This window comes from Halichoeres trimaculatus, unplaced genomic scaffold (genome assembly GCF_033239565.1).
Source record: "Halichoeres trimaculatus isolate MK-OKI-2021-1 unplaced genomic scaffold, fHalTri1.1 fHalTri1_scaffold_18, whole genome shotgun sequence".
In the NCBI taxonomy this organism is placed as follows: Eukaryota; Metazoa; Chordata; class Actinopteri; order Labriformes; family Labridae; genus Halichoeres; species Halichoeres trimaculatus.
Genome location: NW_027437196.1, coordinates 7,370,001 through 7,397,500, shown reverse-complemented (window position 1 = coordinate 7,397,500; position 27,500 = coordinate 7,370,001). Strand labels below are relative to the sequence as shown.

At 40.4% G+C, this 27,500-nt stretch overlaps 1 protein-coding gene across 11 annotated transcripts in view; it reads right to left on the bottom strand.

Moving 5' to 3' along the window:
- LOC141807201 (receptor-type tyrosine-protein phosphatase mu-like) overlaps positions 1–27,500 on the bottom strand; it is a 127,093-nt gene that overhangs the window by 77,828 nt on the left and 21,765 nt on the right. For all 11 annotated transcript variants that reach the window (XM_074692998.1, XM_074692999.1, XM_074693000.1 and 8 more), the window contains exons 2-4: positions 19,743–19,859; positions 699–866; positions 156–265 (exon numbers count right to left, since the gene is read on the bottom strand). In XM_074692998.1, the coding sequence (XP_074549099.1) occupies positions 156–265; positions 699–866; positions 19,743–19,859 (395 nt within the window). The remainder of the gene's footprint in view (positions 1–155; positions 266–698; positions 867–19,742; positions 19,860–27,500) is intronic.

The window sequence follows — 27,500 nt, the reverse complement described above, 5'->3', positions numbered from 1 at the left end:
GTTTTATTTCGACACAGTCTTCGTCATCATGCCTGACTTTTTGTTTAGTCTTTATTCATTTTTCGTCCGTTAAAAAGGTTCGTCGACGAACATTTTTTATCATAGTCTTTGTTGATGAAATTAACACTGACTACTCAGGGTGTAGGAATTGTTACCTGGTAGTGATTGGGCCAGAAAGTGGACACAGCAAGCTCCACCCCTTTCCAGATGTGGTAGGCGGGGCCAGAGGAGTTGAAGATGGGAACTCCGAGTGGACTGTTGTTCTCTGCAGGAAACAGAAAGAGTATGAAAACCAAAAAGTGCCTGAGAGTTAAACCCACACAGTATGAGCTACAGTGATGTGTCATCTGTTTCTCATCATGATTATTATTTTTTCATTTTTCTGTAAATATTTCACTTTTTAAAAATTTATTATTTATTTTTTTCTATTTTTAATACTATTTTTTATAAATATTTTTTCATTTTTCTGTAAATATTCCAAGTTTTATTTTTTTTTATTTTATTATTATTTTATTTATTTTATTTTATCATTTTTTAAACTATTTTTTTCCCTATATATATTTCTGGATATTTGTATATTTCATATCTTAACTTTTTCTATGCATTTTCATTATTTCCTTGTTAATTGTTAGCACCAAAACACCAAGACAAATTCCTTGGATGTACAAATGTACGTTGTATAGTCTGTGTAGTCGTACCTTTAACATAGACGTTGAGCGTAGCCGGCGCCACCCCTTCGCGCCCACCCGCCTGGTAGAACATGAAGTTGAGGCAATGTGTGTCATTCTCTTTAAGCTGTGGCAGCATCATCTGAGCACGCTGACCGCTGTAACGTCTGGACGTGTTCACAAACAGGAAGTAAGAATCTGCACACAGGAAGGGAAAACTTATTAACACATGCATTTCACAAAATAAAAGCCCTCCAGGTATTTCGTGACTGATTCCAGAAATCAAAAAGATGATGAAGACGACAGAGGATGAGACCTTGGGCTGAGGATCAGAGTCAGTTTATTCAGTTTGTTTGATTTCATCTCGGCTTACAGAGTCAGCTGATCGATAAGCCCGAGATCATCGATTGGAAAAACAACAGGTTTAATCACGGAGGGTGGAGGAGGAAGGAGAGGAGGGTGGAAAAGAGATGAAGAATGAGGGCAGGTGGAGAGGGACGAAACCCTAGGAAGAGTTGAAGGACGAGAGCAGGGGACAGAAAGAGGAGGAAAAAGAGGAGAAATAGAGAGGCAGAGTGTAAGGAGAAGAGGAAGGATGGAGAGGATGGTGATTAGAAGGCAGAATATGAGGGAGGAAGGAGTGGGAGAGGAAGAAAGGAGGATGGGGTGGATGATGACGAGAGGAAGGATGAAGAGGATGGAGAAGAAGAGAGATAAATGAGGGTTAAATGAGGAGGAAAGGATGGGCCAGCGAGGACAATGGAGGCTGATGAGGAAAAAGAGATGAAGAAGCTCACTGATGATGTCATTACGATCACTTTCATTCACCAGTCGCTTTAATTGCATCCGTGTCTGTTTCTGATCAGAGCCTGTTTGTTCTCAAACCACCAATCAGTGTTCAGGGATATGATCCCCTGTCATCACCTGTCAGTCCTCACTCAGCCTGTCAATCAAACACAATCATGTGTAATCAGGTTTTCAGCTCAGACGGGTCTGTTTGCTGGATCTCTGCGTCACCATCCATCCATTTACATCAGAGAAAATAAAACCGTTTTGTGAGATATTTGAGATGTTTTTGTTTTTGTTTATTGGATTCAGAGACTTTGAATCAAATTTTGTGTTATTGCAGAGCAGGTTCAGGTGATTTTCCTGATTTAATTTCAGTTTTTCTCCTCGTGAAGATTTGATTCTGTTTGTTTTTCACTCCTCTTTAAAAACTTTTACAGTTCATCTCTTTTCTTCCTCGTGTTTGTTTTCTCTAATTTATCGCTCCTCGTGTTCATCCTTCATCCCTGACGGGTTGCTCTTGTTCCCTCTCCCGCTCCTTCTCTCTTGGGGTTGTCTGACTCGTCCGGTCATGTTTGGTGTGTATGTGTGTGTGTGTGTGTGTGTGTAAACTGGCTGTTTCCGTGGCAACGGAGGAATGTTCTAGAACAAACACGCAGAGGGGTCAAAGCTGCACACGGGAGGTTTGTAAGGAGAGCCTGAAAAAGTCCTGGAAAATTCCTGGAAAGCAAAGAGCTGATAACTCGGGACGCAGCCCCACCAGGACGTAACGTCGCTGAGAAATGTGTTTGTCTCCATCAAGATGTTTGGTTTGAGTTTGAAAGTTTTTAAATTTTTATTTCTCTGTAACTCTTAACAGGTTTGGTCAATGACAGCTAAAGAAAAATAAAATTTACCAAATCACAATCACACCCAATGGTGAAGAGCCGAAATACTTGACCATGACACCATGACTCGTTAAAAACATCCAAAAGCAGCGAGGAATGATTCAGAGGAACACTTTACTAATAAAGGTGAAACACTCAAAGGTGAGATTTTCTTAAGAAGATTTGGTTTGGAGATCACAAAAAACACCAGATTGAGACTGAAACATACAAAGAATGCAGCAAAAAAATGAAATCCAACAAAGTTTTGTCTTATTTTTCATGGAAATTGTCTCATTGCACCAAAAATTTAGCTAAATTGATCTGAAAAATTCAGGGCAAAAGAAACAGAATGAGATTAAAGACACAAAATGGGATCTTAGGAATCGCATCAAAGTTCTCTTTAAAATGAGATCCAGGACAAAACAATGAGATCAATGTAAATGAAATCAAAGCACCGGAATAAGATAAAAAAAAATAGAATGAGATTAAAGAGACAGAATGAGATAAAAGCCCTGGGATGAGATTAGGGAGACAGATGGACATGATAGCAACACAATGAGATAAATGGGGTGGTATGAGATAAAAGTAATGGAATGAAAGCTCGATAAAAGATTCAGATTTAAGTAGTAGAATGAGATTAAAGCAGTACAATGAGACCAAAGACACAGAATGAGATTAAAGCAACAGAGTAAAATAAAAGACAAAAGGATGAGATCGAAGCTCTTAGAATGAGATTCACATTTAAGAATGAGATGTACATTAAAGATTGAGATCAAAGTAATAGAATGAGATTGAAGAGACAGAATGAGGTCAAAGCAACAGATTGAGGTAAAAGAGAATGAGATGGAATGAGATCTTAATAAAAGATTGAGATCAAAGTGATAAAATGAGATTTAACAGAACAATGATATCAAAGAATTTAGGATTAAATGAGATCAAAGCAACAGATTGAGGTCAAAGCAATAGAATGAGATAAAGGACACAATGAGATCGAAACACTGGAAATGAGATTTACATTAAAGAATGAGATCAAAGATCAAAGACACAGAGCGAGATTGAAGTGAAAGAATAATACCAAAGCAACAGAATGAAATTAAAGGCAACAAAATAAAACAAAAGACAAAAGATGAGATTGAAGCACTGGGAATAAGATCCACTTTTGAGAATGAGATCTTCATTAAAGAATGAGATCAAAGCAACAGATTGAGATGAAAGAGAATGAGATGGAATGAGTTCTTAGTAAAAGATTGAGATCAAAGTGATAGAATGAGAACAGAGCAGTAGAATGACATCAAAGACACAGACTGAGATTACAGCAACAGAATAAGATAAAAGACAGAATGAGATTGAAACACTGGGAATGAGATCTACATTGAAGGATGAGATCAAAGTAATAGAATGAGATTGAAGAGACAGAATGAGACCAAAGCAACAGAATCACATGAGATAGATTAATTGAGATAAAATAACTGGAATGAGATTTAGGTAAAAGATCAAAATCAGAGTAATAGAATGAGATTAAAGTAATGGAATGAGATTGACGAGACAGGATGAGATTGAAGCAACAGAATCGCATGAGATAAGAGAACTGGAATGATATTTAAGTAAAAGAAAAAAATCAAAGAAATGGAATGAGACTAAAGCAGTACAATGAGATCAAAGGAAAGAAATGAGACCAAAGACTAAGAATGAGATTAAAGAAACAGAATGAGACCAAAGCAATAATAATTAAATGTCACTAAAATAAATTAAACACCAACACTTTGGCTGTAAAGCAGGTGTCATATCTGTCTTTGAATATCTTGAGATGAGACATTTTTCTGGGCTTTTCTGATGAATGTGGCTCTTCATAACTAAAAAAAAAACATAACACATAAACATTTGCATAGATTTTCGTTTTGCAGTGTGAACTCTGAGCCTGGTACCAGCCGCTCACATACCATAATAGAAAAACATCAAGTAGAAACAATAACAGTGAAAATAAACCATCATACAGGCTGTAAAGGGGCCCACTGTAAACATGTGTGAGCAGACGGGTCCAGCTCTGCCGACTGTTTATGTCTTCATATATTCATGCTCTCACAGCTGAATCCTCTCAGAATATCCCTCTCTTTATCATGATGAGCAGCTGTTTTATCATTTCTCTGTCTCATTTCTTGGTGTCATTTATCAAAGCTTCACTGTTTGTTCTTATTTCTGTTTCTCAGCCGTGTCACAGAGCTCTGTCCTGCAGCTGATGATCAACATCAGCCCAAATCAGGTCAGTTATTGGCCCAAGAATCAATAATCCAATAATCAATCCAAGCACAGATGACAGATGTATGTGTGTGTGTGTGTGTGTGTGTGTGTGTGTGTGTGTGTGAGTGTGTGTGTGGGTGTCAAAGTGAGGAGCAGGAACAACAGAAAAACAAACGGCTGATCTGGATCGTGTCTCTGCGTTTCTTCGTCTCGTTAACCTCCCGCCCCCCGCTCACCTGTCGACCAATCACGGACGACCCCTGCCATCTGCAAACCAATCACATCAGACCCAGCTCACACTCTGACTGACACACACACACACACAGACAAACACACACACACACAGATGGAGGGGGGTAATTCTATTACCAGAGTTTTATTGAAACGTGAGGAGAGGCAGCTGCAGCGTATTGAGAAGATTTACACAAATAACAAACACACACACACACCAGCAGGAAGTGTTTGTGTGTGTGTGTGTGTGTGTGTGTGTTTACTGTCATCTAAGAGTGATTCCAGGATCTGACTGGAAGTTAAAGTCCCTGAAACACATGGACATGAACCATGGAGTAGACGCTTCCTCCTCTCCACTGGCTGTAAAATCTGTCTGGTTGTGAAGACGTCGTTCCTCCCTCTCAGCTGATTTATTCCCTCAGTAAACATTTTCCTAATGAGTTTATGGTCCCAATCTGTAGTTCCAAGTCTCCTTCAATGCAGCATGATGCTCATTTAGTAAAATATGGCCCAATTTAGAGTCAAATAGACCATGCATTGATTTATTCTCCTGCTTTAATCTTTATTAACATGTATATATCTTTCTTTCCTCTACTTCCTCAGTGTGGCTTTGATCTCGATTCAGTGCTTTAATTATATTCTACTCTATTATGTCATTCTATTGCTTTGATACAATTCTAAATATTTTCTATCTTTTTCTGTTGCATTAAGCTCTTTCTTGCGCTTTGATATTTTTTAATAGTTTTAATAACATTCTATTACTTTGGTCTCAATTTATTCATTTTCATATCAATCTATTTGCTTCTATTTGTTCCATAACACCTCATTGCTTTAATTGCATTTTGTTGATCTGATAATATTTTACTGCTCTGATCTTAACCTGTTTTATGGATCTCATTATATTGCTTCATCCACTTTCTATTTCTTCAAAAACGTTTCATCACTTTGATGAAATTCTATTGCCTTGATCTTATTTCATTCCATACTAAAATATTGCTTCCACTGTTTTGAAAGTTGTGTACTTAAATGTCATTCTATTGGTATTAGGGGTGGGTACCTTTTACATTTGAAGTGTCACAGTATCGATGCCTGGTACTTTTTTGTGTTTGTGTGGTACAAATATCAATTTCTTTAAAAATAAAACATGTATTTTTTTTTCAATTTGACACATTTATTCTTCAATATATAACCTTATGGATATGGTACCGATGTCCGGTATCTGGCAATTGGTATCGGTACTCAATGGTACCAATTTTTGGTACTTTTTTGCGTTTATGTAGTAAAAAGATCAATTTCTTTGGAAATAAAACATATACCCTTTATCAATTTGAGACATTTATTCTTTCAATATATAACCTTGCAATGCTGTGTTTTTGTCCAGCATGGAAAATCTCCCATTCTTTTACTCCCTCACAGTCTCAAGGATGCATTTAGGTACCTAAACATGGTACCTTTTGATTTTACATGAATAGGTACCCGGTACTTTTGACAGAATTCGGTCAGTACCTATAAAAGTACCTAATTGGGTACCCATCCCTAATTGGTATGATCTCATTCTATCACTCTGGTTATATTGGTTTTGTGTCATTTTATCAATTTTTAATATCATTCTATTGCTGGGTTACAATCTATTTCTTATATCAGTCTCCTTAAGTCTCATTCTATCAGTTTGACCTCTTTCTCATATTTGCTTTTAAATCTTTATTAAAGACACATTTTAATAAATGTACTTTTATTGGAGATTTTGGCTGAGTGTATTTTAATCCTCAAAATGCTTCTTTTATTCAAATTTTATTTCTAGGGGTGCAGTGATCACAATTTTCTGGTCGATCACTGATCTTTAAAAAGCCTGACCTGCCGATAACAATTTCTTGTTTTTATTTTTTATAACTGACAGCAAATACCTTTCTATGTTCCAATATCATTTTATTGAAAATCATTGAGGAATACCTGTGAAAAAGTAAAATCTTTATGTTTCAACTCAAACAACCAATAAAGTGTCCTGAGTTTAAGGTGTCAGAGCAAAAAGCAACAATAGCTGGCAGACAGACCGCCCCAGAGGTATAAAAGATCATAAGTAAGGATGGGCCGGTCACCGATCCCCAAAATTAAGGAAATTGGCGCTGATCGATCGGTGCATGTCTTTTTACTTTATTTTACATTTTTTTCTTTGACAGTATCATGCGCAGGATTTTAAATTCTTTATCATTTGTTGTTTAAATTGTTTCAACTTTTTACTGTTTTTATTTTTATGGGTGTTTTCCTTTCCTTTATTTGGTGGTGGTTCTTAGCCTTTTATATATATATATTTTTTTTTTCCTCACATTTCTCTTTTACCTTTTACTGTTTGTTTTTATGATGTAAAGCACTTTGTAACTGTTATAAAAAGTTGATACATAAATTAAGTTTATTATTATTATCATTATATTCTTTATCATCCTATTGGTTTGATAAGATTCTATAACACTGGTCACAATTCATTTCTCATATCATTCTTTTGCTTTGCTTACATTCTATTTCTCTGATCTGAATGTATTGCTTTAATCTCAGGTTAAAAAAATATTTTAAAGGTTTTTGTCATTATAGTTTGTCCATATAATTTCATTCCATGACATTGTTTTTATTTCTAAGTTAAGTTTGCTTGAATTAATTATGTGATGCTATTAACCGAGGAGATATGAGATCCTGATTGAAAACAAAAGCCAATAATGATTGATGTCTAGTTAGAGATGTGACTGAGCTGAAGGGTAAACAAGGTAAAGAAAACTCAACGCTGTTGGACGCTGTGCTAATTTAGCTTCTTTGTCTCATAGCAGAGCTAGGCTAACAGCTTCTCACTGCCTTCAGAATTTGTGCTAAGCTAGCCTAAGCTAGCCACATATCAGAGGGCACAGACATGGAACTGATTTCGATCTGAACCATGGGAGGATTCAGCTAAATGTCAGAGTGCTCAGAGTGACCAGCTCGGCCAATGGGGAGCCAGCGTGTCAGTGTGACCTCTCCTCTGGTTGGCTGGATCTCAGTCACAGTCGCTCAGCGTGTTTGAACTCCCTGAATGGGGCTTTAATTGGTTTTGGCAGAACGCTGATAGTGGCTTTATACTGGACACACACACACACACACACACACACACACACACACACACACACACACACACACACACACACACACACACAAAAGCTCAGAGCCATGTCATGTTCAAAGGATGCATGAATCTCCTGCATGCCGACACGCTGATAAACCCTTTAACACACTAATTAACCCAGACAAACACACACCCAAACATCAGCACATACACACATGTGAAATATGCACAAACAAACACACAAAAGTACACACACATTCACACACACTGAGCTCCATTATTTATTTGCCAAAACTTCAAACACTCTCTCTCCCTCACTCTCATTCGCCCGCTCTCACTTGCTCACCTTTAAGCACTGTTTACCTGTTGGCTCCTCTGAGCTCTGTGTGTGTGTGTGTGAGTGTGTGTGTGTGTGTTGTTTACAGCGGTTTGTATTTTTTAGCACACACAAAAAGTGGTTTTGACCTCCAGGTCTCTGTAACACAGAAAGGCATTGTGGGAGTTATCACACAACAGACAGATGGAGTGTGTGTGTGTGGGTGTGTGAGAGTGTGTGAGAGAGTGTGTGTGTTGTGTTTATATTTGCCTTCAAGCTCCACTGTGTGTGTGCGTTTACTGTGTACAGCTGGCAGTGAGCTGATAACAGCCCTATTAGAAATATTAATATACCCTGAACCCCACAGAGATGCACAAACACACACACACTCAAATACACAAACACACACATAAGGCAGGTCTGTGAGGGTCTCTGTGTGTATTAGTGTGTGTGTGTGTGTGTGTGTTTGTGTGTGTGTGTGTTCCCTCTGGTCACCACTGGTTGGAGCAAATCAATTCAAAGCCTGACTCCGTGGTTTTTCATTGGCCAAAAGCTGTGACTGACAACAAGTGCTGGGTCGCCGAAAGAACGACAAACACGCAGAACAACCAAATAACTACAGGAGGATCTTAGACCGCAGGAGAAGCACTGATCCAGGGGTTAACAACGGCAGGAGAAACACATATTCATTGATAAAATCAGCAGATGAACCACCTTAATTCAAAGAAATGCAGGGGAATCTTCATTATGTGGTTGGGCCTTATATCTGTAGCTTTAAAGGTCCCATATTCTGCTCCTTTTCTCCAGTTTAATATGGATCATTGATGTCTTCATGAAATGGTAGTAACATGTTTTGGTCCAAAAAGGCAATAAACCAAGCACAGCAGCATTGTTTCCAGGCTCTCATAGCCCCTCTGTTCAGAATGCTCTGATTTAGTGGGCGTGACCTTCATATGTAAATGAGCCACCGCTGATACCGCCCCGCTCTTCCACGTCACTGAGAGCGGCGCCACGAGCTCCGAGTGCACAATGTTTAGAAAACAGCGAAGCTCGTTTATTGTAACATTACAGGCTAAAACAACAGGCTAACCGCAACTTAAGTTAGCATCCTGAAGCTAACACAGAGACAGGGGGTGGTTGTTGGTGGATGGTTGGTAATGCGCCTGGATTCAGGACCAGTCTATTCGCTAGCCCTCTGTTGTACTGTCCAAAGTTGGAAAAGCAGTCGGCCGTGAAGTGACTAGCACACACATGCACAGTTTTACTGAGTGTAGCTGGCACATTTCCTTGATAAATGAACTCTAGACACTTAGTCTTGTCTTCTTCCGAGATGGGAAGCTTTTGCATGGAACTATGTGGCTGTTTACAGCCAAAAACAGAGCAGTGGTGGCTCTTTAACTTTGGCATTCTCCTTCCGGCTGCAGGGAGTGGGCGGGGAGGGGGTTCGGGGGTATCTGCTCCTGTGGACCAATCAGGTCAGACTTGCTCCTGATTGGTCAAAAAAAGGGAATCGCTGACGTCGGCAAATCCCCAAAATCCAAACAGCTCGTTTTAGGTCAGGATTTTAGACTGACAAGCACTACTAAGTACAGGTTTTGTTATTAAATATCACATTTTGTGGGCTAGGAGGAAAGCCAAAGACCCACAAATTTCATTAAAAGACTTAATAAAGTGATTTTTGCATAAAATGGGGCCTTTAAAAGAAACAACTGCAGAATTACCCTCAATCTGCAAGTAAAAAACTGCACAAGAACCTTCAATCTGCTGGTTAAGAACTGGAGCAGAACCACATATTTGGAGGTATAGTGCGGCAGGAGAGATATGTTTGTTTTGAGCTCAGTGTGGACACCAATGAATCACAAAAAAAACAAGATAATTTTGTCTTTTTTCTGAAGCCTGTTGTTTCAGTTTCAGCGACACGATGAGACCAGACAGAGAGAGGAACAGCTCAAACACATGTAACCAAAAAATCTGTTTGGAGTTAGCTCACAGACAGTGTCTCAAAAGCTGCCACACGGCTGTTTTTGGTGAAAACACACAGAAAAAAAGAGGATGAATCAAGCAGAGCTCTGAGTAGAACCTGTGTTTCTGTGCATCACATGATTCAGTCTAACACACCTGAGGGGATAAACTGGAACCTCCTGAAGAGATAATAAAGTGATTTTGCTCAGCTGATTCTTGTGGTTCTTTCAAAAATGTTCCTCTAATGTCACCCTGTCCTGGGAGCAGAAAGAAAGTTTTTTATTCAAGCTAACACAGTCTGTTGCTGGGTCAGGTGTATGAGCCGTAGCTCTATAAATATCAGTGATCTCATGCTTTGGATTCGACTGTCTGCTGCTTATTTTTAACTTATGGTGAGCCGAGGTTTTAGCTCCACTGACTCACCAGGCCGAGACGAAGAACAACATTAAAAGTGTGATGAAAAACATTCAGATGTGAGTGAATCAAAGCAGAGGGAGCAGAGGAAGTTTGTTAGCAGACTCACTCTGCGCTCTCAGCTCTGCAGTAACAAACTGCTAACGAGTCGCTAAGTCAGAGAAACAATCCAGTCAGAGGAAAAATTCACCGTCCACAGGCTGAACCACTGTACGTGTGTGTGAGTGTGTGTGAGTGTGAGTGTGTGTGTGGCAGTAAAGGGTATTAGAGAAGATTACTGTTGTTCACACTGACAGCAGAGAGGGAGCGCGCTACATGGTTCAGATTAGATTGAACTTGTACCATTTATAAGAACATTAAATGGAGCCTGCAATCACTGGTCAATCGATGCCTCGCTGCTGCTGCTGCCGCTGTGTGTGTGTGCGTGTGTGTGTGTGTGTGTGTGTGGCTGCAGTATTAAACCAGACGAGTTACAGCGGAGAACAGCGGCTGTATTGAGGTTTTTTTTTCCAGCTCAGACTGCCTGCTCCCTCTGAGGGAGAACACATGCAGAACTACCATTTAAAAAGTGCCTCTGGTCTGAGCAGACTCTCATTACGGAGCTCTGCTCGCTCCACATTCATGTTCACTCTGACAGATCATGCAATGATGGGGTGATGTGCTTGTGTCAGGCTTAAAACTAGGTGTTGCTCCGGGATACATCTAAAGACGGGTGTGACGAACATTACTTATTTCATGTTTTGCCTGTTACCTTCAGTCTGAGAGTCGGACTTAGAGCTCATGCAAAGCTTATAATCTTGGTCAGATGACAGTTGGTGGGTTTCTGATCTCATGCTCCTGGACTCAAACTAGAAAACCAAAGTCTCATCTCTCACTTGGGGAATCTTAGTTTTTCTGAAGTCATATAACAGTGAATCATTAATGCATTAACCCCTTACTGCCTGAATTAATTTACAATCATATTAGAAAGTCTTTTTGTGTGTTTTTGCATTCTTACAGATGCTGAATTGAGTGGACATTGTTAATTTATATAAAGCACATACAATAGATATAAATTAGGGGTGCAAAATATATCGGTATCAATCAATCAATCAGTCTTTATTTTTTATCTCAAGACACTTTACAAAAACATTCACAGGTCTAGACTCGTAAATGTTAAAAAAAAATTATTAGCCGATATTACCTCTAGCTGCGGGTCATTTTCAGAGCATCCTGAACAATCTTTTAAGACCCCCAAAATATTTTCTATGAGTATGTAAACACCACGTAGGGATGGGTACCTTTCACATTTAAAATGATACAGTACTGGTTCCTGTACTGGTTACCAGTACCTGTATCAATTTTCAGTACTTTTGTGTGTTTATGTGATAAAAAAATATCAATTTGTTTATTAATAAAATGTAAATTCTTTTTAATTCAACCTCTTCTTTTATGTCTCACTTCCTGTTTTTTAACCCAAAAAACAAACAATCACGTTCATCTTGGGGCGCTCCATCCTCTGATCCTCACCATGGTCGTCTTTTCTCACGATCGCGCCGCTCTTTCTTTCTGAACTAGGGTTGAGGTTGTTAGGCCAATAACGGATCAGATTGATGAGCAGAATCAATAAGGGCATTGGCATCAATGAAATCTTGTCAATACCATCCCAACCGCTGTTTACACTAATTTATCTGGTACTACTCGTTCTGGTTCTGGTTCGTCTATGGCCCCGTTTACACGATGACGTTTCACCCGAAAACGCTAAAACGCATTAAAAAGAAATCTGCATCTACACAGAAACGCTGAGGGACTGGAAATGCTGTAGTAAGCATGCCAGGCCTGTAGTTGGCGCTTTAACTGTCTTGTCCAGAAGCAGCTTAAAGTAGAGTTGGGCTGGCCATCCAGTGTGTTGGTAAATACTAAGAGCAGAAGTGGAGCAACAGATGCGCATTTTGTTGAAAGACGGTCAGCAGATTGAGCAGCACAAGCACAACACGGTAGTCTGTTATGATCGTAACAGTGGTACTGTTGTCCTGTTGTATGCGCTTGCACGAAGTGGAGTGTGACATCAGCATTTCCACTGAAAACACAGGCTTACTGTTTACACGGCAACGGTGTTGGCAGCGTTTCAGAAAAATTTCACTCTGGAGGCCGTTTTCTGCGTTAACGTGAGGCTGAAATGCAACAATACTTTTGCATTTCACCCTACAGTTCTACAGTTTCATTTAGCAAATGCTTTTGTCCAAAGTGGCGTACAACACAAGCAAGAATTAAGACAGAAGGAAAACCTAGTTAGTGCGACAACAGTGCTACAAGTTATTCGGCTGCAGGTGCTGCCATTAAGTGCAGGATATTTTTGTAATATTGTAGAATAATCTAGCCAACAAACCACAACTAATAGCTGCAACAATAAACTTCAACCTTCAACAAAATTCAGTAATTAGTGCTGAAAATTCACTAAGAGCTGGGTCTGAGTCCTTCTTGCTCATTCTACCCCTGAGGACAAAGAGGAGAAGGGTCGACTTCAATGTTTCAGTGTTCCCTGAACAGATGAGTCTTCAGACATCTCTTAAAGTAGAAAGAGACTCTGTGGATTGTATACAGTTAGGTAATTCATTCCACCATTTGGGAACCACAGAGGAGAAGAGTCTGGCTAGAGATTCAGAGCCGCGCTGGGCTGGAAGCACCGGGCATCTTTCACGAGCAGAGCGTAGTGGGCCAGAAAGAGTGTAGGATCCCAGGTAGACAGGAGCTGGACTTGTCAGTGAAGCTGCTACTGGAGGCCAGTGAAGAGTGATTAACCCTAAAACTGCTGTTGTGTAAACGGCCCCTGTATCTGCCATCGATGCTGCTGGTGTCCGGTGCAAACTGAACCAGTGTGAACCAGTTCCTATAGACACAGAAACACACAGCCAGTGTGACTTTTGTGTGTCTGCTCTCATGACAGAAATACTGCGAGTCCTGCTGAAAACTGCACAAAGTACTTCCACCACCATCGTACACACACTCACACACACACACACACACACACACACAGCGCAACCACTCCTACTTCACACTCTCTCACACACAGATAGAGTATCAGCAGCTGCCTACAGATCTTAAATTGCAGTTGGAGTCCCGCCGTCACACACAACCTGCTCCATCTGTCTCTCTCTCTCCCTGTCTGCCTCTTCCTGGCTCGCCCGGCCCTCTCCGTGGTGGAGGGTTAGTTAGATTTAATGCCCTGCCTCGCCCTGCTCACTGCTCCACATATCAGCCAGGAGGAGATCGAACCACGGAGAGGAGTGTGTGTGTGCGCGCGCGTGTGTGTGTCCTTTGGGAGAGAAGCTGTTTGCTCTCTGATTGCCTGGATTGGCTGCAATTAGTCACACACACACACTCTCACACTCACACACACACTCCTCTTTTATTGAATTGAAAGGAGGTGACGAACTCCTCTCCTCCTTCGCCAAATGATCTGTGGTTTTGAGAGAAATCCTCGTCCGTCTCTCCATCAGGGAGGAGAAATAGTCCTGTGGGATCGTGATTTCTCTGCGCAGAACTTTCTCTTTGAAACAGGAAATACGATTGTTGCGCCAATTAAAAACAAAGCGTGCTCAAAGGGGGTCACAGGCGCAGATGTACCCTCACCTGTGAAGGAATGAGAAAGTGAGGAGCACTTGGTTCTTCTAGATAACTCAGATGTCCTTTTCTTTGTCCACCTGGAGAGATTAGCTGCGTAGAAGAAGTAGGAGAAATAGATTACGTGTCCTTAGCTTCAAGGAGGAAGAGTAACCGCCAGTCCAGGTGTGATGAGGATCAATGCCAAGCGCTTCTTTGCAGAAGGACCACAGCATAGATTATTCTTCAGCTGCCGACAGAGGAAGAGGACCTGGCCTTACTGAAGGACTGATACCTTTGAGAGGACAGGCTTTTACTAGACTTGATTTATTCAGGGTGTGACTGGTTTTTCTCATGATCTCTCAGATTTGTTTTTGGATCCTGTATTTTGGTATAGGTGAAGGGTAACTGGCTTAGGATGGATGGTTTTACTGTAACTAGACATGTACCGATTGATCAGTCGGCCAATCAATCGGTGCTGATTTCCTTAATTTTGGGGGATCGGTGATTGGCCATGACCTGACACACCAGACGGACAGATTCATATATCCCCACGGAAATATTTCACTAGCCCATCTGGGTAGCAGCTCTGATTTGTTTTCAGAGGCGGGACCTTCAAAATATCAGCACCTGGTGATTGGACAACCGTCCTGATTGACACAATCACCACGGACCAATCCACATCAAGCCACGGTATGACGTAGCTTATGTGCACCGCTGCTGAGAAAGAATGGACAAACAACTGAACAGAAACAGCTGTGATAACAGCATTAGACAACTGCTGACGTTTTTGTAAAGTTAAGTTAAAAATCCCAAGAGTCACAATGGAGGTTGGTCAATGGAGCCTGGCAAGATGGATCTGCAGGATTTCAGAGACTGAGTCAAGCAGGTCCATCTGCTCTGCAAGGTTAGATCGGCCAATCCTTAGGTATGAAACTGATCCTTTATACCTCAGGAAAGGTCTGACAGCCAGCCATTGTCGCTTTTTGCCCAGAGACCTAAAGCTGCGTTTCCACCAAGCAGACCGGTTTGGTACGTCTCGGTATGGCGCCCGTTCTGCGGCATTTCCACTGACTTATCCCCGGACAGATCCCCAAAAAACGAGACGAGCTGGCCTACTTTTTTGGGACCCTTTTGTATGGGTGCCAGACTGAACCGATCCGCTCTCAGAAGGTGGAGCTACAACACTGCAGACCGTTGATTGGTCGAAAGAATTGTCACTTACCCCGACAGTGGCTGCATTTCTCCTGGTGGGACACAGACTTCTCCGAAACAAAGCTTGATTGCACTTTGTAACAAAGAGCTAAATGCCAATCACAGAGAGGATGAAATGCTGCATGTCTTCCATCGTTGCTCTTTGTTTACTGTGTCACGATTTTCTTCTTCATTGGATTTAATAGCGGGGTCAGCTGCTACGGCGTCGGGCTATTGTTTAACAGCTGCAGCTTTCGGCAACCGGCTTACACGCCGCCCACCACGAGAGGGCACAGTTTGCTGTGGAAACGTAAGCGGGATCAGGCTTAACTGTATCAAACTGTCCCAAACCGAACTGAACTGTACTGAACCGACCCGGACTGCTTGGTGGAAACACGGCTTCAAACTCAGGACATTTTTTTGGTCGATTAAGTTAAAACAAGATTTTATTGTTTCTCAGGTATTGTTAAAAGATTTTTAATAAAATAAGATTCAAACATTAAAGGTTTATACGGAAGCGAATTGTATTCACTTAAAGAAAAAAAAAACAACTCAGGTTTTTCAGAGCAATTTATTCTTCGTTTTTTTTTTGTGGTAACTAATTTTGTTTTCTGATTAATATTTTTTTATTGGTTTATTGGTTTTTATAATTATTTCTGTTTTTATAAGTTACTTTTTTGTGGTAATTAATTTTGTTTTTCTGATTAATATTTTTTTAATTGGTTTGTTTTTTGTTATAATTTTTTCTTTTTTTTATGAGTAATTTTTTTGTGGTAATTAATTTTGTTTTTCTCACACATCCACGGGAGTCGTCTGCAGGTTGAAGGTTCTCACAGGATTTTGAAGTAGCTCGATACTTCAGGAAAAAAAATTACTCCTAAAAACAGGAGGAAAAAAATAACAAGAAAACCAGAAAACATTATAACAAAAAACAAACCAATAAAAAAATATTAATCAGAAAAACAAAATTAATTACCACAAAAAATTCTCATAAAAACAGAAATAATTATAACAAAAAACAAACCAATAAAAAAATATTAATCAGAAAAACAAAATTAATTACCACAAAAAACAAATCGATGAATAAATTACTCTGAAAAACCTGAGTTGTTTTTTTTCTTCAAGTGAATGCAATACGCTTCCAGGGGTTTATGCTGTCAGTTATAAAAAATAAAAACTGGTATCGTCCCATATCTGTATTGGCAGGTCAGGCTTTTTAAAGATCAGCCAGAAAATTGTGATTCTTGCAGCCCTAACTGTAACACACATTCAAGTTGAGGAAGAGGCTGAATCCATTTGTCCACGGACGGCAAAAATCAAGACATGCCAAGAGGTCAGCTCTGTGGCTGATCTCTTTCACCGGTCTCTTCGTATGCAGACGATGTCACTGTTTTTGTCTCAAAGCTTGTAGAGCTGTTTCAGAAATACCAACTCTGCTCCCAGACCTGAGCCACATGCTGAACTGTCTGTCTGGAGGACTTGAGTAGAGGGTGTAAAGGCGAAAGAGAGCGCTCGGATGTCTGGATGGAAATGATTGCTCTCACAGTTGTCTAAGTGTGGAGATCATGTTTCAAATAACTCAGTCACGGCATCTTTGAAGCACAGCCTGGTTCACTGACCCTTCAGGCTCTCAGAAAGGACACTCAGAGGGTCATCCTGGATGGAGTCGAGGAGGACTGGGTGTTTTCAGAGTGTCTTCGGTTTCGTTTGAGCTTCAAGGAAGGAGAGTTCAGGGTCTCAGGAAGGCTTTACGTCTTGTTTCGATAAGATAATACGGAAGATGAATTGTTGAACTTTTATCTGCCAAGTTTGCGATCCAGCCGGCGCACAGTTCTGATTGCACTTTAGGAAGACTTGTTTTGTCCCCGTGTGATGCTGTGACAGTGATCTGGTTTCTCTTTGCACTTGTTCAACGGAGAGACTTTAAATCCAAATACCTCCTCTCTCCTCCTGCCTCCCATTCCTTTCTCCTCCTCCTCCTGTATAAATCACATTAAACAGGACAGTAACCACCTCCTCTCTGTGTGTCCTCGCTCAGCCTGTCTCTCACGTGATTGGCTCAGTGATTTAAGAGCTCTGCATTCTCATTCGTCAGCGGCTTAACCTCCGTGAGCATGTGACAAACGGCTCGCACACAGCAGCACACACAGACACACACTGTTATCTCTCCGGGCTCAGTGTTTCTGTCCGTCCATAACTCAGAGCAGAAACTGTGGCAGGTCAATAGTAGATAACACAAAAGCTGCTGCAGCCTTTTCTCTCCGCGCTGCCTTCAGGTACAAAGAGTCAAACTGAGGCGCTGCATTAAAGGGAAAATTCAATGCTTCATTATAGGAAGTACACTTTTTCTCCTTCTTTACAACAATGAGAGCGGCTCAGCAATAAGTCCAAACCGTGCCCGGTGACTATAGATACCAAGCTATCAGCTGAATCTACTGCTCCTCTCAGCTTTACAGCCTTTGTAATGAGATTCAGCTCATTGTTTATCTGCTTCCTGTTCCTGTTCAGTCCTGGGCCTCACTTGGCGTCATTTTTGGAGGAAATGAGCAAATACAAAGTGTATGCTACACTGCTCAGGAGTAAACAAAAGACACAGATTGAGAACAGCTGGTGAACAAAATGGAGCAATTAGACAGTAGAGATAACACATTTCTCTCAGGAGGAGGTGCAGACCAAACGCAGAGCAAAAAGAGGAGCAAACACCACCTCAGCTGTGAAGCTCACCATGTCTCTCACTAAGTTGGCTCCTGAACTCTCCAACTTGCTATCTTTAAATTGTAAAAAGTCTAAATTCAGGATTTGTCAGGTCTGACAGCAAAACAGCAAAAATCAACCTGATATTTATAGAAATATAAAGGACCAACACCAGAGCCATGAGGAACCTCACAACTCACTTCTACAGCGTGATAATCTTGTTTAAGGGTTGAAAAAAGCAGTTTCACCTTCCAGTTCTGTCTGCAAACCAAACACAATAGACCCATTTGTCCCCGTCCCTGAATTGGACAGACACAAAGACAGGAAATACTGGGAGGTGAGAGTGGAGGGGGACATGCAGCTAAAGTTCAAGAGTCGGGTCAAACCCAGGGCAGCTTTGGGGAACTCTGTTGCTCCACCTACACAGCTAAACCAGAGATTGCTCAATGACCTTTAAACACCTTGAACCTCCACCTGAATTAATGTAGGTCTGAAATGTCATCTTGTGTTGTGTTTCAGCTATAGCAAAGCCTCCCCCCACTAGCGGAGTTAGCGCTCTGGTTAAAGCCTGCTGCTATTGCACTATAAAGCTCTACTACCTGGACGTAAACGGTTACAGACAACAGACATCATCAGGTAGTGTAGTGTGGTTTGTCACTGTGTTGACCTCCTATATCAGGGGTCTACAACCTTTACTTTCATGGGAGTCATGTTGCCTCAGCTCACTTTGATTAAAGACATTCTGGAGCCACAAAATCTACTTTATCTTCACAATTAAGTGTATAAATTCTATACCACGTTAAAATCAAGTAAATTATCATCTACGCAAGATTTTTTTGAAATAACAAATTTGTATATTTGATGTCTTATTTTTCTATTTTTAATATATTGGCTAATTTTTCAAAAAGTTTTAAATATAAAATATTATCAACAGGTTAAAACAAATTAAAAATGGAAAAAAAATATTTTTTTGGCAATTTATTAAATTTTTTTTTTTTCAAAATTTGCTAGAAAATATGTTTTAATTAAAAAAATTACAAAACTTTAAAAATTGAAATGTAATAAATTTGCACATTTTAACAAGTTGCAAAAATTAAAAATAAAAAAATAAATAAAAATACAAAATAAGAAAAAAAAATGCTGTGGAATATGAAGTAGAGTAGTGGCAGGCTCTTTTGCAAGATGTGATGCAAATGTAGTTAAATAAAATGTTAACACATGATTTTTTTTGCGTCAATGTCTTTAATTATCAATAGCCCTTATAAGAAAAAAAATAATTATACTAATACTATTTTTTAAAGCTTTAAGAAGCCGCTGCAAAGGAGTCAAAGAGTCGCATATTGCAGACCCTTGTCTAAAAAGAAAATATTGAGATCACCAAACTGCTACATAACTGTTTAACCAGAGCAAAGAGTAATCAGCATGGACATGTGTACGTGAATCTAGAAGGAGGACTGAAGGTTATCCGTGTATTATTCCGTGTATGATAAACTGTGATCAGTTTTGACTGTTCTCTAAATGTATTTTCCCAACTTTAGACAAGGAGTCCGAATTATAAGCTCTGTGATGTAAAAAATTACACTTTTTTTTTAATCTTTAGAGGACCTACACAGGTTCCCTGAGGAACACCTGTGGCAGAAAAGCTGTGATTTTGAGTAAGCTGTTTGGCTTCATAGAGACAGACAGAAGGAGGGACAGTCAGGTACCTTCAGGGATCCAAGGGTTGCTGGTCTGTCGGTCCCGGGTGTCTCCTTGCTCCCAGTCGAAGTCGTCGTCTTTAGACTGGACCAGAGAGCAGTCTGTAGCCTGACCAGACAGACAGGCTGAAAGAGAGACAGACAGACAGTCAGTTAGGTTTCTGTTATAGACAGCCTGTGTCACATTCATCATTTAATCACTTCATCCATTCACACATTCATATCAGGTCTGTTTCTTCACTTTAACCCTTGCATTAGTTTCTCTTGTTTCTCTCTCAGCAGCTTGTAAACATATAATGTTCTACAGAGTGAGACAGTTCCAGTTCATTACCATTACCCAGCATCCTCCCTGCTGCTGCTGAGCGCACGCACACACACACTCACACACACACACACACACAAACAAGCACAGATAATAGATGTAAAACCTCCTCTTCCTCTGAGACTCAAAGACGTCTAAATCCCTCTATTCACACACACACATACACACACAAACTCTGCATATGTGTGTGTGTGTAAATATATATTGTGACATCGGGGGGTTTGACGCCTCGTCAGCCCCTTCACTGTAATGACTGTGTGTGTGTGTGTGTGTGTGTGTGTGTCTGTCATCTCAAAGCTTTGACATTAAATAGCTGGAAGGCTCATTTTCTTTCTTTGTAACAGAAGGCACATTAAAACACACACACACACACACACACACACACACTCACACACTCACACACACCAGAGTGATCCCACAGGACAGTGTTAGCTCATCAACAGATATGAGACACAATCTGTTTAATCTGCTTCTATGAATTTGCATCTATATAACAAACTGTACACACACACACACACACACACACACACACACACACACACACACACACACACACACACACACACACACACACACACACACACACACACACACACACACACACACACACACACTCCTCTCTGAGGAAATCACAGCATAAAGCAACCTCAGCCTCTTGATCACCAGGCACTCTGCAGAATGAGGTGTGTGTGTGTGTGTGTGTGTGTGTGTGTGTGTGTGTGTGTGTGTGTGTGTGTGTTTGATACTCATACCTGAACAGTTACTCTAACTCTCTTACAAAGTGTGATCTTAAATGTATATTTAATGCTGTGGTTGTTTCATGCTCACACTCCTCTTCCTCTGACCTTCATCACATTTAGTGGAGCTTTAATGACATCCAGGCCATAAACACAAACTGGTACTTACAACACAACATCTGTCACTTGTCATCAACATGGGTACACAACTGTAAAACTGGGAAACCATCAACAAATCTGAAATGACTCGAGAAGAAGAGCCAACCTTTGCAACTTCAGTTGTTGGCAACACACAACTTCAAGTCAGAGCTTCCTTTTCCGTGCATTTCATAATTCACAGTCTAACTAGAAGTTTAGGATGTGACTTGGAAATTTAGTCCTCATGGCATCCACCCATTCATCTGTTTGATGTGAGTCTCAGTTTCACTGTAAATAGTAAGTTCCACAGAGGCTTCACTCTAGCTTCCCTCAGCAATATGAAGCAGAAGAAAGAGACTAGCTGAAGAGAAAGAGACTAATGTCCTTGTAATCCTAATTTGCTGAAATAACTTTGTCATTATTAGGGATGGGTGACTTCCACATTTGAAACAATGAAAAAAATAATAATAAATGAATAAAAATAAAAATGAATGCAAAAAATGGAAAAAAAGGAAATAAATAAATAAATAAATAGATAGATAGATAGATAGATAGATAGATAGATAGATAGATAGATAGATAGATAGATAGATAGATAGATAGATAGATAGATAGAAAGACAGATAGATAGATAGATAGATAGATAGATAGATAGATAGATAGATAGATAGATAGATAGATAGATAGATAGATAGATAGATAGATAGATACCAGTACTCAACGGACAGAATTTGGTCAGTGCCTATAAAAGTACCTAATTCGGTGCACATCCCTAATCATTAGGCACATAAAAAAAAGTCAGAAGTCAAGCTTTGTCAGGTCTGTTTTCATGAGGCAAAGAAAGGTTTTTAAACATTCGATGAACTGGCTACAAAAGAGGATGATGAGGATTTGGTATGAAAATATGAGGCCTAAGCAGAGGTGCTACAAAACTGCAGTTCATCAAGTGGCCACTTGAGGGTGGCTGCAGAAACCAGATACACACCAAGCCAAAAAGCAGACTTCTACAGAATAAAAAACAACTATTTACAGCACACGCTGTGGGAGGGTAAATGTTTGATAACTCAGTTACGCAGTTAAGAAGATATGAAGATCACAGGTTTGCACATTTAGAAGCACAAATCCCATGACTAACAGGTCTGTCCAATATGGCTGCTGACGATGGAACGCTTCATTACACTGCATCAGAAACAGATGGGTGATGTCACCGAGACTACGTCTGTATTTTATACAGTCTTTGGGTCTGATCCTTTATTTTTAGAATTTTAACATTTAAGACAGAATTTGGTCTTTGATGTTACATTCTGGGATCAAAGACAGAATTCAGACTTTGATCCCAGAGTTCTAGAGCACCTACTCTTGATCTCATGCAGATCAACAGACAATTTTTCCTGCTGACACCTCATTGGTCGATATTATTCAAGACACTGCTCAAGCACAGTTTTACTGTAAATACTAAGTTGCACAGAGGCTTCAATTTGGCTTGCTGCAGTGCTACGGAGCTGAAAAAACAAAGCTGTTCTTTTCTTGGGAATTAGCGGCTCTTTAGTTTTCTGAAATACTGTCATCATGATGCAGCAGAGTCAAAAGTCAAATTTCATCAAGTCTATCCTCGAGAGGAGAAGAAAACTACTCAAATGTTTGTTGAGGTGAGGTCTACCAAAGCGGTCAAGGAGGATTTCATCTGTAGGTGTTCTAGAACTGTGACATCAAAGACGGAATTCTGCCTTTGATCTCAGAATTCCAGAACTCCTGCTGTTGCTCTCCATACAGACCGTTTTTCCTACTGACATCTGATTGGTCGATAACATCAGCACAGTCATTAGCACATTAAGGTTTTAATAAATTTACAACCAATCAAGATTTTGTCCCATTTGATGTTTAACCACTGTTGGTAAAAAATGTTCAAATCTTAAAATTGAAAACAGTAGAAACTGGTGTGTGTGTGTGTGTGTGTGTGTGTGTGTGTGTGTGTGTGTGTGTGTGTGTGTGTGTGTGTGTGTGTGTGTGTTTCCCGCCATCGTTCATCAGACAGAATAAAGCACACAGACAGTTTCAGAGCAGCAGATTATTGTCGGCTGTTCTTCGCCTCGACTCGCCTCAACAGGAAATGAGAGAAAACACACATACACACACTCACACACACACACATACTCTCAGACACATTTTTCCACAGTGGCGTTCCATCACATACCAACGCTGTGTTTCTGTGAGTGTGTGTAAGAGAGTGTGTGTATGTGTCGGCAGAGTGATGACAGCAAACAGAAAACACACCCTGAAGACCCTGTTTCTTTCTTTGTGTCTGTGTGTGTGTGTGTGTGTGTGTGTGTGTGTGTGTGTGTGTGTGTGTGTGTGTGTGTGTGTGTGTGTATACAGCAGCAGTAATTAATCATAATGTGCAGTTATTGATCGTCTCCAGTTCTCTGATCAATAAGAACGAGTCCTCCCCTAAAACAGAGAGCATCGTTAACCCTTTACTCCCTGCTGCAGAAACACTCAGATCACACAGACACACACAGCCTGTTTTTTATCAGTATAATTTTTACACACACTTTTATTTCTGCAGTGTGTTTTCAGGAAACTGCAGTCAGCATGGTTAACCAGACCTCTCTGGAGCATAACTTTATGCTAACTCTATGTGTGTGTGTGTGCCATGTTCAAGTGTGGAGGCTGTGTCACCTCGCCGGGTCATGACCTCTGACCTCTCAGCACTCAGAGAACGGAAGAAGGCGAGTTGAGACATGACTTTCCTGCAGCTATGGAGTTAACAGGTGGAGGTATGCACACACACATACATACACACACACACACACACACACACACACACACACACACACACACACACACACACACACACTCGTGTAATGTTATTTGTTTAATATTAGATTTGAAACTGAATTACTCTGCAATGTTTATCCAGTCTGAAAGTTTTCCTTATTATATTACATTAAAAAAAATTACAGCTGATTGATAAACACCAGAGACAATAACAACAAGAAAGACCTCAAGAGAAAACTGAGAGGAGGAATCCAGGACAAGAAAGATGTGGACAAGAGAAAGAACAAAAGCACCAAAATGAAGCCAAATATATAAATCAGGATTCAAAATAAAAGAGGAAGAACAATTGAAGAGTTTACAAAAAGAGACTAAATGAAAACAAACTTGCAGGAAATTATCATAAAAGATGGGAACTCTGAAAGAATAAAACAAGAACAGAGGATGAAGATCAGGCATTTTCATGGCGATAAATCTGGAGAACAAAGAGGAAAATATGACATAAACAACCTCCACACATGGCGAGAGATAAAGACAAACAGGACGAGACCAAAGACAAAGAGAATGCTCTAAAAATGATAAAATATAAACAAAAAAGAGGAAGATCAAGAAGGAAAAAGCTTCAAAGTATAATTCTGATTTTTCAAACACTATCTGAAAAGGGAACAAATAAAGAGTCAGAGAACCAAGAAGGAAAGTTTCCCTCTCAGACGCATAATCTCCTCCATTAGAGTCCGTCCACAGAGAGCACTCATAATCTGCTGGTGGGCCGGATTAGAGCCCTGCTGCTGCCAATCCTGCTGCTCTCTAATCTATTAACAGCTAATCACACACACTCACTCACACACACACCAGTGGGCAACCACTGGGATGGAAAATGAAGCCAACTCTGAGGTCCCAAAAATCTGCAGTTCCCCAAGTGTCCTCTAGAGGCTGTCTCAAAGAGTGAGTCAGACCCCATAGAGCCTCATGTTAAAATGTAACATCAGAAATAAACAATTTTATATCTGTATACAAAAACAGTTTATCTCTATAAAGCTTGTTTCTCTCATCACGACAACTGAACAGGCATATGCATTTCAGTTACTGTCTTCAAAGAACTCTGGAACTCAGCATTCCGGAACACAACATTCTGGAATGTTACTCCAAAGAACAAAGAACAGAACAAAATGTGTCAAATGGCTAAGTGTTAGTTTATGACGCTCTTATAAAAACAGTTACCAATCAGTGATGTCACAGATTGCACACGTCTCGTGACCCCCATATGTAATTCTTAAGCAACTTTAAAAGACTGATCCTGGGACTACTGCAAAACACAGCTACCTTACATTTTAAACGTTGCAGCCGTTTTGTATAGACATCAAGAGGCAACCTCCAGTCTAAGAATATGAGACAATGCGGAAGTGCTAAAATCTGCTGTTTCTCAAAAGTCCGCTTGAGGCTGGCTCGGGAAGTACCAGAAGTCATATACACACCAAGCAAATACAGATGAATGGCAGCTGTCAATCATCGTTAAACCATAATTAAAGCCTTGTTTTTAACCTCGTATAAGTAATGAAAACGAAACTTTTCAGAAAAAACAGATAACTTGAATACAAGACAGCCAAATGATATCCCCAAAACACCACAACAATCGAATGTGAGAAACATTTCTACGAGGTGAATGCATTGTTTAAAGTTTGACCACAGCTCATTTGGAATGACTGGGGAGATGGATTTTTTTACCTATACTGCAGCCAGCCACCAGGGGGAGCAGTTTTTGTGGCAACCTGATTTCAAGCCCAGCAAGATGACTTCCATTTTCTTTCACAGACTATGTTTTATCTCAGTGGTTCTCGAACTTTTTTTAGTCATGTACCCCCTATGATATGTTTTTTTTTCTGCAAAGTACGCCCTAACAAGCACAAAGCAGTTTTGGATGAAAAAAAAAAGATCATAGCACTGTACTCTTAGTGTCTATTGAATATGATATTAAATTTATGAACTTAAACTTATATTGGACTTAAATATTGATTAAATAAATGGTGATGAAGAAATTTTGTTTGGTTGCTATTTTTTGAATATACATCTTTGAATCTTGCGTACCCCCAGGGGTACATGTACCCCCATTTGAGAACCACTGTTTTAACTGGTTAAATAAGGGTTAAATGAAAAAATAAGTAAATAAATAATGGCCATGTCCACACGTAGCCAGGTATTTTCAAAACAAATATCCCCCTTGTTTGTTTTTGAAAAAACTTTCATCCACATGTGGCGGGCGGGTCTGAAAACTGAACACTCTTTTTACCGGCGTCCACACAAAACCAAAAATCTTTCCATCTTTCCAAAATCTTCACCTTGGCTGGAGTTTTCAGAAAACATTGTTCTTAGTGACATGAAGCTGCAGTTTCACGTGGATAACAGGTGTAAACGTATAAAAATCTATGCGGTTTCCCAAATATCTGGCGACGTGTAGACAGGGCCTCAGTTTTATGGTTTTCTGTAAACTGCAAAATTAGAACAAATCAAAAAATATTAAAAAATTAAAAATTAGGCCAGCTCCTCTTTAACCTCTGGGCCTGTTGGCTCATTTATGGTTAGCTTCAGCAACTTAGCATTCGCTAACTCCTCCCTCCTCTACATCTCCAGCCTCTCCTGGAGAAACTGCTGAAATCTCAGCTTCAAGGCAAGAAACCAAGAGGAGACGTCACCGTGGAGACGTTTGCTCCTTGTATGAGGACACACACACATACACACACACACACACACACACACACACACACACACCTACACACACACACAGTCACAGTGTCTGTTAGTCAGCTGGCAGAGCTGCTGGGTGGAGCTGCACTCGTCTTCTTTTAAAAACTCTTCCTCCCTTTTCATCTCCCTCTCCTCTCCTTCACTCTCTCTCCTTCTCTCTGTCAGTGAGTGTGATGCTGGCTCGCCCTCCGCTCTCTCTGAAGTATGTAAGTCTGAATGAAACCATCTGGTCCTGATTAGGAAAATGACTCTGTGGTTTTCTGTGTAATGCTCCTCCTCTCCCTCCGCTCTCTGAGGAGCTGCTCCACTCACTCTCAACCTCTGCGGCGTCGTTCTCTGGCTGTTCAAATAAAGTTTATTCAAAGTGCCAGGAAGGCTGGGACACATGTTTATGAACAGAAACGAAGAGACGAGGAGGAGGAGAGACATGTTTCATCAGACCGGAGACAGAAACAGTTTATGGAAGACACTGAGAAACGAGCGGCTGGATGCAGCTCTGTGTATTAACCCTTAAAGTGTGTGTGTGTGTGTGTGTGTGTGTGTGTGTGTGTGTGTGTGTGTGTGTGTGTGTGTGTATCCCTGTAAAATCAGTCTGAGGCAGGGTTCAGGTCGTCTGCCGCGGTGATGAAATGAAGCACACACACTCTTTCTCTTTTTCACACAGAGTCCTGTTGTTCAGGATGAGCGTTCGCTGAGTGAGCAGCAGAATGTTAACGACACTCTCCCTCACACACACTCACACACACACACACACACAAACACACACACTCCAGACCTCAACGAGGATACGTTTACTGAGCCGCTGACTCATGTTTTACACGCGTGTCAGAAACATGACAGGGCTGAAAAATTACACAGACAGATTAACGCGGAGGAGAGAGGGAGAGAGGAAGACGAGGAGGCAGACAGAGAGTGAGGAGAGAACAGAGAAATAAATCTAGAAAAGGAGAAATGAGATGAAGTGAAAGATGAGAAAAGAACGACCAACTATGACCCTAAAGATACTGAAAGAAAAAAAAAAACAGAAAATCCTGACAGAGAAAAAGAGAAGAA